The 13,328-nt window shown below is 47.9% G+C and overlaps 1 protein-coding gene across 1 annotated transcript; it reads right to left on the reverse strand.

Annotated features, from left to right (window-relative positions):
- Positions 1–10,254: 10,254 nt before the first annotated feature.
- On the reverse strand, positions 10,255–13,056 carry LOC116694807 (vegetative cell wall protein gp1). Its single transcript, XM_032524700.1, has 3 exons — positions 12,274–13,056; positions 11,106–12,036; positions 10,255–10,967 (listed from the first exon to the last, which is right to left on the reverse strand). Exons 1-3 carry the CDS (start codon positions 13,054–13,056, stop codon positions 10,255–10,257), a joined length of 2,427 nt encoding a protein of 808 aa, XP_032380591.1.
- Positions 13,057–13,328: the final 272 nt, after the last annotated feature.

Raw genomic sequence — 13,328 nt, forward strand, 5'->3', positions numbered from 1 at the left:
TTTGAGGCCTGATAACTTGTCACAAGAGATTCCCACTTGCGTGTAGGAGGGACCAAAAAGGACAATCTAATAGTCAACCAATCAGAGGTCTAAGGAATACAAAGTTTGTCTGAGGGTGCGCAAAAGGCATTTGGTGAAAAAACAAGCTACAGAAGCAAAAAGATCTACTTCCTAATCTCTTCCCTTAGCAATTCTTCAATTAAATTGTCAACTATCATCTCAGCTGCACAGACACACAACTGGAGAGAGGGAGGAAGAGAATTTAGGACCGATGTACAGCCGTGGATCCATCCAATGTTATTTTGCCCCAGGGTCAACCTTGGTAATCTCCTATCAAAGCGTGATAAAATGCTCCAAATGACACACAATAAATCAAACTGTAGATAAGTGTTAACAGAATTACTGAGAAACATACCCACTAACTGATGTTCTGCAAAAAGCAGATTATGGTAACCTTTATGGTTCTCTTGTTCTTACTTACTTAGGCCTTTAAATTCCCATATTAACATAGGCCATCAACCAAGCCCTTCCATCCTCTCCGATCTTGGGCCCTCTGCTCCAGATGTTGCCATGTCAGCCCTGCTTTCTTCATCTCCTGTTCTGTGGTTCTTCTCCAAGTGGTTCTCGGCCTCCTTGTCTTCCTCCTGTAATGTGGGCTCCACGTCAGCCAGCCTAGTTTCATGGCAGTTTGTGAAAGGGTCACGTTATCTAATCTACTGATTTGTGTACAGGTCACGTTGATGTCGTTATTTTCGTGTGTTGATTATGAATTTTGAAGTAATGTGTTTTAATAGGAAGACATATACAGTATAGTTGTATATGTAGTATAGAATGGTTGCAATAGTGACCGCTCCCTTCACAGCCAGAAGGTTCTGGGTTTGAACCTGCTGGTCAGCAAGGGCCTTTCTGTGAGGAGTTTGCATGTTCTCCCAGGTTAGGTCAATTGGTAAGTTGCTATTGAGTGACTATCCAGGGTGTTCCCGCCTCTCTCGGCCAATGCTAGCTGGGCTCTGCGAGAGACCCTGAGGTATAAAGGGGTATAACTAAAGGACCAAATTAATATCCATTCATCTGACGTATGAGGTTGTTGTTTGTGTTAGTCAGACTTCCATACTTCTTTTTAGTACAGGTGTCTACTTTCATTAATAAGTGTAAATGTATTGTTTTTCCTTGTTAGGTGTCAACTGAGTACCCAACACTAAGAGCAGCGAAACAGATTACCTTACAATTTAAAGACATTACAGATGAACGGAGGGATTCTTTGTTTTTCAAGGCAGCAAAAACGGAGTGTCATCAATGTCACAATCTTTACTAAATCCTATACATTTTGATTATTTAACACAACATGGATGATGTTTTTTCATAGGGACCAGCAATCGGTGTGCTTTGGGAAAACAAGTCGCTACTTACTTTGACAGCATCAGTCGCTTCCTACTGCAGGGGGTAAAAAGGGAAACTATCACTAAAACTCTAAATATCTTGTATCAACAGGCATCTGCACTGCTGAAGTGTCCTTGAGCAGATTCAGAATCCCTTCGAGGCTGTTCTGACCTGTGACCTCTTTGTGGAAAGCAGCAACAGAAAGCAGAATTTTCTTGAATTCAGTTGAGTACGAAAGACTGGGGGGGAGGCTCTGAACCATCAGAATTGCAAATACCTCAGACACAGAGTGAGGAGGTAGCCTGAATAGCTTTTGCAATCTACTGGAGGTGTATCTGTCTGAGTGTTATGGATGGGATGAGATGAGACAGGTGAAACTCAATTGACATCACTTACACAAGGCCAGCTGCTTGTACAGGTGTTCTCTCTGCTTATGGCAAATCAAATCATTTTTACTACTTTCATCACAACTAAATCCCTACACACAAGGCAGACATTAATCTGAATGTATGATGTAAATTTGCATATGGTAAACACAATGTAGAAAACAAGTGTGCTATTAGATTAGACCGCAATTTTTCATCTTATTCCACCAAGCAGAGTCCCACAAATGTTGGCCCCATCAGGCACGGCTCAATCTGTGCGTCGCTCTAACTCACACGTGACCTAAATGGAGAGTTAATTAAAACCTTAATTAAGTCTCCACACCAGGCGTTATAAACAGGCTGCTTAGAATACTACATTGTTGGGTGGCTGGGCCCAGAAGTAGAGCATCAGCATTTGTGCAACTGCAAAAAAACAAAACAAATGACTTGTCACAAGGAATGAAGCAAGCTTTCGTTTAAAAGGGCTGCGCAAATAATCTAGCTGAGTTAGCGTTTGTAACTAAAAAAGGGGAGAATGAGAGATGACAGGGAAAGAAGAAGAGGAGAAGAAGGAGAAAGACTGTGGCACAGAGGCAAACACAAAAACAAGCATGGCACAGGCAGAAGGCTAGATTATTAATGTGGGCAGTCATTGTCCCCCTGCAAAGCCTGTGAGTCACACAACAGTCATGACTTTGGGTTAAGGACTAAACCTGAAAGATGATGAAAAGGACTGACGAGAGAAGGTTTTCTTTCAGGGAATTACGATTGTGGATTTTTATCTTTTTGGAATGAATCTGTTCTGACAGATATACAACTGTATGGATGCTCATGACTTATGGCTTCAGTGCCCTGAACTGCCCTGAACAAAAACCTAATGTATGTACAGCACATTTTTAATATCAACTCTTGGGGAAGCTGCAATAACGAGCCCTTAGAGGTCGTAGTGGTAGTTAATACTGTATGTGTCTGTATCTGAAATGGGCATTCATACTGGTGCATTAACGGGTTACTGCATAGCGAAAAATGTAACTTCACATCAAGGCTACCGCTATGACGAACAAAGTCATTTGTCGGCTTGGGTTCCACATTGGGGTGACCTCTAGCTCACCCAGTAGAGTGTGCACCGCATGTTGACCCGCAGCCCTTTGCTGCATGCTATTCCACCTCTCTCTCTCTCCTTTACCGTTTTCAAGCTATCCTATCAATTAAAGGCCATAAAGGCGCAACAAATCATCAAAAAATAAATAAAATAAAGACAATGTTATGAAATTTAGAGAAAGTAATATGCTACTTCTAAGCAGCACACATCTAGAGCAAGTCAAAACAATCCTTAAAAATGTAAACATGACATAGTCTCTAGACAAGAAGAAATGTGTCACCATTTTTCTATCACAAAGTACATGGAGGAATGTAAATACAGTAGCACCCTGTTTCTCTTGACTGTGCCGGATCCTTGCTCAAAGTAGCAGGCAGGCTGTCTCTCACAAACCTGACCCTGCGGGTGTGTTTAGCATTTACCACATCATTTACATACACAGCTCTGATTCGGTGGTTATTTTTTTCCTGTTGCCACAACCAAGCTAGTCATTTTCCTTTTTCATTTTCTTTTCCTTAATAGCTTGTTAAAGTTATGTTGAATAGGGATACTAATGTTTCACCCGTTTGTTTCAGGTGGTTTTACATGGTTGAGTGGAAAACAGCTGTGCTTCCGTTTTTCGAGAGAATCCATACATGTGCAACACAACCTATTTTTCAGGGGCATTATAACAAGTGGTGTGGCGTGATTTCTCCACTGTGAGGCTGCAGCTTTATAGGTAGTTTTGTGTTTTGTGGCTGTCTCCGTTATATTTGCAGCTCTGAGCCGTGATGCCAAAGACAGAAACTCAGCGGCGAGGTTTAGATGATGAGGTTAAGTTCTATCAGGTTCATTAAGTCAAGAACAAACGCATACAATAAAAAGCTTTAAGAAATTTTATTGAATAAAGTACAAATTAAAGTTGGCGGTATGGCGCTGTACAGAGGAGTCCCCTGACCTTTCATGACCACCATGAAAGAGCAGGGAATCAAGGGACAGCAGCAGTGGCATTAGGGGAAGCTCACACAGCTTAAGACTGGGAGAGCTAAACTATTCCCCCATATGAACAGAGCAGCAACGATGGTATAGAAGGAAGTGCCACGTTATAAATGACAAGGAGGAGGAGGGGAGAAGGTGGGTAGTACAGATGCAAGCATATACTATCTATTAACGCTGCTTTAGCATAACTAAAGCAGTTTTAAGTAGAGCACCCTGTTTGAGTGTAGCCCTTTAGGAACGAGGGGAGTTGACCAGCTGATGTGCTGATGCAGATCAGCTGTTGCAGTTCAGCTGATGAAACTGTGTTGAGGGCCAATATCGATTACCAGCATCTTGACTACTTGGCCTGCCAGAACTGACACTAACGCTCAATTTATTGTATATTAATAGTATTACACAGCATCACCTTCAAATTGTGCGCTATGCAATAAGTTTAAAAGTGGTCCTGACTGCTGATTCTAATAGTTTTGGAAATAAATCCAGACATATAATACAGGTTAAATTAGCACACTTATTGACATTTTCCATGGAATTTAGCTGATGGTTTTATCCAAAGCAACGTACAATTTCTATATATGTAAGATGTTGCATGCTTGGAGGAACTAGAGGTTAAGTGTCTTGCTCAGGGAGACATTGGTTGATGAATCGCAGTGGGAATTGAACCCAGATCCCCATCCAAAGGCATGTGTCATATCCACAGCGCCAACACCACCCACATCCGCGTATTCTAAAACTGGGAAAATTGTTGGATCTTTGTAAATTATTGAGTATGGTCTAAACCTACTCTGTAAAGTTTCCAAGATAACTTCTGTTATGATTTGACACTATAAATAAAAGTGAATGGAATTGACTTTTGGCCTTGGCAGAGATCTGTTCCCTCTGAGTGCCTTTTGTAGTCACTGTGATGAATAGAAGAAAACAAATCCATCTGGTATTGTAAAAGTGCTATCAACCGGTGAAATATGATACTTAAACAACACTATGGTAACAGTGTTTCTCAACTGGGGTTTGCATACCCCTAGAGGTACTTTGGTGCACTGAAGAGGGTACGTGAGATTTTCTTGAAATATGTTAATGCATGCATACTGCCCTCAAAAACATCCAACTATACTAGTAAATGAAATAAGGAATGGATTTCAAACATTTGAAGTAGCATTTAAATGTTTTCCAGTTACAAAGTTTTTGTTTAGTCAGTGGGACAGGGGTGGAATGTACCTCTTTATACAGGATTTGTTTCCAAAAAAAAGGCTTTGCGCTGGTCAGGGGGTACTTGGCACAGAGAATATTTCACAGAGGGTATATTTTTGAAAAAAAATTGCGAACCACTGCGATAGACCACCATCTCACCTCTGCAGGCAGTGCAGACTCCACTGTGTTTTCTATTCAGCTTGTTTTGTTGCCTTTAAGCATCTGGATGGTTCGGCATATAAAAACAATAGAACTCCGAGCCTCTATAGCAGGCCAGCGTGAGCCACGAAATATCGGCCGACACTTGCCCTTGCAGAGCCCTACAAGCCTTGATCCAAATCCAAACTGACATCTCATAAACAGGTTGTCAAAATACTTTACCTTGATTGTGTCTGTCATTTTGTCCATCTGTCTCAGTCTCCTCTAGACCTCAGTCACTAAATTAATTACGTTCACTCAGTAAAGTTGGTTGATTGTGGGTCCTGCACACTGTCTCTCTCAATACTGTTTTCTGTTCTTTAGACATCTGCTTTTGCAATTGTGGACACATTGTGCCCACATTCTCAACAAAAAAGACAAAAAGGGATTTTCCGCTGAATCACTGTGATGGACAAGAAGTGGTATATCACATGTCTTTCAATCTCGTGTACAATAATAGACCCCAGATTAGAGGTGCAGTCAATAAGACCAAATGCTTTTACTCCTGTCAGGTGCATCCACAACTGAATGAATTCCTTCTTTTGTCATGATTTTTTGATTCAGAGGCAAGGGGTTAAATGGATAATTACAATTAGCTTTGAGCGCTTTGCTTAACTAAGTACATTTCAATTGTCCATTAAAATGCAAATTGTTTCATTAATTGAGCACAGGGGTGTGCTAACTGCAGAACACAGCTATTGTGTTTGCTTAGGTAAATAAAGAAACACCAGTTAGTGATCATGGCACACAGATTATCATGCTTAAATTGTTGTTATGTTGTTAAATGATTGTTTATTTCTCCTTTGACTAACTAAAATATAAAAATGACTTGTGCAGAACCATCAGATATTTTTGCACCACTTTGCAGTTTCTACAGGTGATTATTAACACAAAAAAGAACATGTATTTATTATGCTGATTTCATTCCCTTCTACCTGCATCTACACAGACAAAAACACAAAAGTGTGTTGCAGATTTCCAAATATGTACTATTATGTCTGATATGTTCAACAGTTTACAAATATGTCACTGTTGCAAGTGCAAGCAAACACAGAGGAAACTGAGTCCTGTATGTACTATGTAGTGTATTCTGTATGTTGAATGTTGGAGAATGACCGTAAACCTGCCTGCTTCTTTGACCAACCACATGTGATCATTTGCAGCAGCCAAGTTCTTGATAAAGGCAAAGTAATGCTGGGTCTGTCTTTCAAATTACAGTTTACATTTTTTTATTAGCATGACTGTTTGAACTGTTATTGAAAGTGAACTGCTTTCTAACTAGATTCACTGGATTGGATGGACATTTAGTGGCCTAAAACTAAAGAAAACTTCAACATTCAGAGACAATATTTTGAGCATATAAACAGAAATAGTCCTGTTTCTTGTAGATCATGCTCCATGCAAATGGAAAAATGCACAGTTTTGGTGAATGGTAGCAATGTGTACTGTAAACCCTACTTAGGATTTGAGGTGAGGGAACATAGTAAAATTAAGCCAGTTTTAGAGCTTGGTGTAAAATTGTAAATAGATGTCCAATTCAAACCTTATAGCAGAATTCAAAGAAGATTACCTAATGTTGATCACTAGATAGAAAATAGAATGGTACTGCACACATGTCTTGATGAAGAGTTTTACAACCCCTTACCCATTGATATATTGACCTGTAAAACATGTGGAACTAAAAACATCATTAATAGCTTCATTTCATTTTGGTGTTCCAGTGTTCCCATGTTGACTCACTGGGAAAGCAAACTGGCACACCTGAATGAAACTGAGCCATTGTTAATCACACCTGTGATTCCCTGCTTTGGGAAATCAAAATATCTGCTGGGAACAAACGTATTCCATCAACGTTGATGGAATATCAATACAATAAGAATCAATCAGATTATATTTGTTGGCAAAATTGTGTGCATTATGGATCCAAACAGGAAGAAACCTAATTATCTCTGTGGCATCTAAGGCCTTTTCCCAAGGACCACTTCGGGTTTTAAAGTAAGTAGACTGTATCTTCTTATTAATCCTCGTAAATTCACCTAAGAGACAATGCTGCTAACAGGACAGCTAGTTCTTTCATGGAGGTTAGAGTCAGTGTGTATTGGATGGATGGCCACTTCAATAGCACCTATGCACGAGTCATGTCAGGTCTGATAGGAAATCCCAGTTAGTTATAAACAATATTTTCTGTGCACATTCATGCTCCCAATAGGAATTGTACTGATTTTGGTGAGTTCATTGCACTTTTACTTTGAGCCACCATCTGGCTCAGCCTGTTCCCATGAATTCATATTGCTACTAAAAGTTCAGCACTGTAATTTGTAACCATTCCTCTTATTTTTTGCCGTGTGCACCCTAAAAACTGCTGCTGTATAAGAACACGGTTGGCTGCATAGGAAGGAGGTTGGGATTAATGGATGGGTCATAAGACAAAAGTCTTTCCCTATATATATATATATATATATATATATATATATATACACCTGGGTCACAGTCACCTATTCTCAGGTTGACCACTATTGCTCATAGGACGGCAAAACAGCATACGTAGCACCGTAGTTGAGCACTGGAGCGACCAATACAACCAAGCTGTGATGGAGGTCTGTAGTCGGCATCTCAAACCTCTGTAGCGGCTTAAAACAACTAGCAACTGGCGCTAGATGTCATGGAGCTTGTGGCTGGCTTCCCATGACCAGCCAGCGGTCTCTTAGTTTCGTAGGATATCATAAATGTTCGTACCACATCATACAGACCCACTAAACTGTGTCCAACGTTTTTGCACTGTATCTCTTAATTGCCAAAGTAACTATCTAGGGTGATTGCCATGGTCTGCACTCATTCATTAATGTGTATGTACTGTAAATTGCCTTGAAAGTGTCCAATCATAGAAGAGCCAGTGCCGGGCGCCTGGGTAGCTCACCTGTGCGCACCCCCATATGAAGAGGCTCTGTACTCGTTAAGCTCCGACCTGCAGCCCTCTGCTGCACGTCATTCACCTTTTTTCTCCCCTTTCAGGTCTAAGCTGTTAGGGGGTAGTGAGGATTGGACCCAAAAGCAGAAAGGAGGGAACGGCAGACAGGCAGATGGGGGCAAACAGGAGTTTAATGTCAAAACACAAGAAAAGCCTCAAAGGAACTAAAATGCCAGAAACAAGGCTAAAAGGCAAGCATCCAAAAAAGGACAAAAACATATAATCACCACAAGCAGGGAAACGGGAACAATAACAGGAATCTGCGAAAACTGACGTGCAGACAGGCGAACGAACCGAATGATCTGACAAGAGACAAAGGAAACACTGGGGTTAAATACAAAAGGTACGAGGTCATGAGGAACAGTGGAGACGTCAGGTGAATCACATTAGGGCGGGGCAGGACAATCAGACAAACAAAGTAAAGCTGGACTAGAAAAGACAAGACAGGAAGCGACTGACAAAAAATAAGACAGGAAGTAGAACAAACAGGTACAGAGAAACACAAGACAGGACCAGCAACAGAAGACCAGAGAGAAAACAGACAAAAACACAAGGAGGCCGATGAAAAAGGGAAAACGAACCCAACCAAAAACCCCAAACCACAACAGTACCCCCCCCCCAAAGACAGATCCCAGATGTCAAAACCAAACAAAACCCACAAGAGAACAAAAAGCAACCCAGAGAGGGCGGAAGACACTGGGAAAGAGGGGACTGAGAGACGGAGAAACCAGGGGGCCAAAGGCACTAGGGACAGAGGCAAACAGGGAGCACAGGGAACAAAGACAAAGGGGAGCTAGAACAGGGAACAAGGGAGGGACTGAGAGAGGGACTGGGAAGGAGAGAGTGACCGTGAGGAGGGAGCGAGAGAGGGACTGGGAAGGAGGGAGCGAGAGAGGGACTAGAGAGGAAACCGAGAAAGGGTAGGAACACAGGGGGAGAGCGAACGGAACACAGAGAGAGAAAGACACTGAAGACGAGACAGAGAGACAAACACAGGGAACGAAGGAGACAGAGGGGAAGAAAGAGACAGAGCGTTAGCGACACAGAGACCCACACAGAAGAGAGAGAGACAGACCACGAACAGAACAAAGCGACAGAGGACACAGAGGACAAAGCTGACTGACAGGCACAGGGAATCAAAGGTAAAAGGGGAGAAGACACAGGAGTCGGACCGACAGGGAAAAAGACACACACCCAGGCAGGCAGAAGAGAGGGAGAGACACAACGAACAAGACAGACCAACAACCTCAGGGGACGAAAGGGACAGAGGGAAACCGACACAGAGAGCAGGACTAACAGGGAGAGAGAGGAAAAAAGAGAGCAAAAGAAACAGAGCGATGGAGACAAGGCGAGGACAAAAAACAACGAGGGATAGGAAGAGAGGGACAGAGAAAGGGAGCCAAAAAGGCACTAGGGGTAGGTACAGAGAGAGAGATATAGAGCGAGAGACAGAGACACAGACAGAGAAAGAGACACAGAGTAGGAGACAGAGACACACGGAAAGAGAGCGAGATACACACAAACAAACAGACAGAGAGAAAGGGACTGAGACGCAGAGAGCGAGACAGACAGACATAGAAAGAGGACACCCACACAAACAAACAAAAAACAAAGCGAAAAGGACAGCGAGAGGGTTGGTGTGGGAGAGACAGAGCGACACAGACAGAGCAAGAGGAATGCGGAGAGCCAGACAGACAAAGAGAGAACGAGACGTGACTAGACCACCGAGAGGGAGACAGACAGACACCGGGACCGAAAGAAACCGAAGCAGGGAGAGAAAAAACAAATAAACAAACAACAAATAACAGTAAAAAAAAAAAAAAAAAAAAAAAAAAAAAAAAAAAAAAAAAAAAAAAAAAAAAAAAAAATGAGACTAGGCAACCAGAAGGAGGATGGAACGAAAGAAGACCAGACCGAGGAGAGGGACCAGACTAAGAGACCAAAACGAGGGAAACAATGACACAGGGGACGGAAGAGAGACATACACAAAAAAAACAGAGAAGGGGAGAGAGATACAGAGACACAGAGAACATGGGTGACCCAAACACAGGGACTGAAGAAGGACCAAGGGAAGGGCACTAGGAGGCGCGAGGGTGCCCAGGAGAGGGCGCACTAGGGAACCTATGAGTGGGCATACGGAAAAGTCCACCAGAGGGCGCTCGACGAAGCCCACGAAGGGGCACTCGGAAAAGCCCGGTAGAGGGCACACGGGGGATACGAGAAAGCCCACGGAAGGGCGTACGAGGGATACAATGAAGCCCACGGGGGGGCACACGAGGGACGCGAGAAGGCCCACGAAGGGGCGCACTAGGGACACGAGAAGGCCCGCGGTGGGGCGCACTAGGAACACGAGAAGGCCCACGGGGGGGCGCACTAGGAACACGGGAAGGCCCACTGGGGGGCGCACTAGGAACACGGGAAGGCCCACTGGGGGGCGCACTGGGAACACGAGAAGGCCCACAAATAGAACCAGAAAGCCCACGGGGGGGCGCACTACGAAGCCCATTAGAGGGCGTACGGAAGAGGACCGGCTTGGCAAGGACAGATGGGACAGACTTGGACAAAGGGGGGATGGACCGAGACGGGCCGGATGGCATGGAGACAGACGGGTCGGATACAGGTACAATTTTGGGTGGGACGGACGGAGACGGTGAGACTACAGACGGCTTAGGTGTAGGAACAAATTTGGACGGGTTGGACGCAGGGACAGGAAGGAAGACGGGAACAGGAATGGTGACAGGGACAGAGGCGGTGACTGGGACAGGGACAAAGACTGGGACAGTGACAAAGACTGGGACAGGAACAAGCACGGGGACAGACGCAGGCACAGGGACAAGCACGGGGACAGGTATACGAACCGGGACAGAGACAGAAACGGGGACAGACACAGTGACGGGGACAAGGACAGAGACAGGGACGGACACAAGACCAGGGAGACTAGGACTAGGAGAAGCAAAGACATGGGGGGCCGGGGTTCCTGAGGACCTGGGACCGAGGCCAGGACCTGAGGAAGCCAGGGGACTGAGTCCCGGGGGACACCTGGAACCGGTACCAGGGGGACCCCGGGAGCCAGTGCCTAGAGAGGGCAGAGGCCCAGACACCGGCTGGCGGTCGGGGGCACCGACCTCCGACTGAGGGCCAGAAACTGTTGCCGTCGGCCGGGGGGCAGGACCACCGAGTGCCAGCCAAGGGTCAGAAATGCTGGGCCCCTGATCAGAGTCGGGAGGTCTGGTCAGGTGGTCTGGGTTAGGGGAGCAGGTTGGCCTGTCTGGGTCAGTGGGGCCAATTGACTGGTCTGGGTCAGGGAGGCCAGTCAGCTGGTCTGGGTCTGGGAAACTGGTCGGCTGGTCTGGATCTAGGGGACCGGTTGGCTGGTCTGGGTCAGGGGGGTCAGTCGGCCGGTCAGGGTCTGGGTTTAGGGGGCCGGTTGGCTGGTCAGGGTCTAGGGGGCCAGTCGGCCGGTCAAGATCTGGGTCTAAGGGGCCGGTCGGCGGGTCAGGGTCTAGGGGGCCAGGCAGCCGGTCCGGGTCAGGGGGGCCGGTCGGATGGTCTGAGTCTAGGGGGCCGGTTGGCCGGTCTGGGTGAGGAGGCCCGGTCGGCCGGTCAGGGTATGAGGGTTTGGGCTGCCGGTCTGGGTCAGGGGGGCCAGTAGGCCGGTCCAGGGGTCTAGTCGACTGGTCTGGGGGGCCAGTCGGCTGGTCTGGGGGACCGGGTGACCGCTGGGGGTCTGAGGCGGATCCCAGGGAGGACTGTCCAGTGCACACTCCCTGGGCATCCGCCTCTAAAGACGCCGGCTGGGGGTCCGCCCTGTTGGCGGGAGCTGGCGGCTGGGGGTCCGCCCTGTCGGCGGGAGCTGGCGGCTGGGGGTCCGCCTCGTCGGCGGGAGCCGGCGGCTGGGGGTCCGCCTCGTTGGCAGGAACCGGCGGCTGGGGGTCTGCCTCGTTGGCGGGAACCGGCGGCTGGGGGTCCGCCGGCTGGGGGCCGCCTCGTCGGCGGGAAGCGGCGGCTGGGGGTCCGCCTCGTCGGCGGAAGCCGGCGGCTGGGGTCCGCCTCGTCGGCGGGAGCCGGCGGCTGGGGGTCCGCCTCGTCGGCGGGACCGGGGGGGGTCTGCCTCGTCGGCGGGAACGGCGGCTGGGGGTCGGCGGCTGGGGGCCCGCCTCGTCGGCGGGAAGCCGGCGCTGGGGGTCCGCCTCGTCGGCGGAAGCGGCGGCTGGGGGTCCGCCCGTCGGCGGAGCCGGCGGCGGGGGTCGCTCGCGGCGCGGCTGTGGGTCCGCCTCGTCGGCGGAACCGGGGCTGGGGGTCTGCTCGTCGGCGGGAACCGCGCGGCTGGGTCGGCCGGTGGGGCCGCCGTGCGGGAAGCCGGCGGCTGGGGGCCTGCCTCGTCGGCGGAAGCCGGGGCTGGGGGTCCGCCTCGTCGGCGGAGCCGGCGGCTGGGGGTCTGCCTGCGGGGGAGTCGGCGGCTGGGGGTCCGCCTCGTTGGCGGCAGTCGTCGGCTGGGGCTCCGCGGCGGCCCTCCGGGAAGCGCGGGATCGTCTCGACCTCTTGGGGAGGCTAGCCGGCGGAGACTCATGGGGGGTTTGGTCAGTGACCGCGACGGCTCCTGGGGGGCACTTGACAGTGGCAACCAACGCCGGCTGGAAGTCCGTGGTGACCGGCAGCGCTGGCTGGGAGTCCGCCTGGGGGGTGCTGTGTGCTGCCTGCTCCTCCGACTCCGGGAGGGGACCAAACTCCGCGTCCACCTCCTCCCACCGTACCAACATGAGGTGCCAGGTGTCTGTGGGATCCTCCTCATACATGCGGCGGAAAGCAGCGGACATAAGGTCCGCCAACGGGTCGAGCGGGTGGAGGAGCGGTTGAAAAACGTAGTCTGCTGGGTCCATGATCTGGTCAGATCATTCTGTTAGGGGGTAGTGAGGATTGGACCCAAAAGCAGAAAGGAGGACGGCAGACAGGCAGATGGGGGCAAACAGGAGTTTAATGTCCAAAACACAAGAAAAGCCTCAAAGGAACTAAAATGTCCAGAAAACAAGGCTAAAAGGCAAGCATCCAAAAAAGGACAAAAACATATAATCACCACAGCAGAGGAAACGGAACATAACAGGAATACTGCGACAACTTGACGTGCAGACAGGCGAACGAACCAGAATGATCT

This window comes from Etheostoma spectabile, chromosome 8 (assembly GCF_008692095.1).
Source record: "Etheostoma spectabile isolate EspeVRDwgs_2016 chromosome 8, UIUC_Espe_1.0, whole genome shotgun sequence".
NCBI classification, from domain to species: Eukaryota; Metazoa; Chordata; class Actinopteri; order Perciformes; family Percidae; genus Etheostoma; species Etheostoma spectabile.

Excerpts from the sequence above, each read along its gene's own strand:
- LOC116694807 (XM_032524700.1), bottom strand. The coding sequence starts at position 13,056 with ATGGACCCAGCAGACTACGTTTTTCAACCGCTCCTCCACCCGCTCGAC. Across the intron at positions 12,037-12,273 it reads GACGAGGCAGACCCCCCCCG|CCGCCAGCTCCCGCCGACAG; the intron begins GTCCCGCCGACG and ends GCGGACCCCCAG. Across the intron at positions 10,968-11,105 it reads TCCTAGTCCTAGTCTCCCTG|TCTTTGTCACTGTCCCAGTC; the intron begins GTCTTGTGTCCG and ends TTCCTGTCCCAG.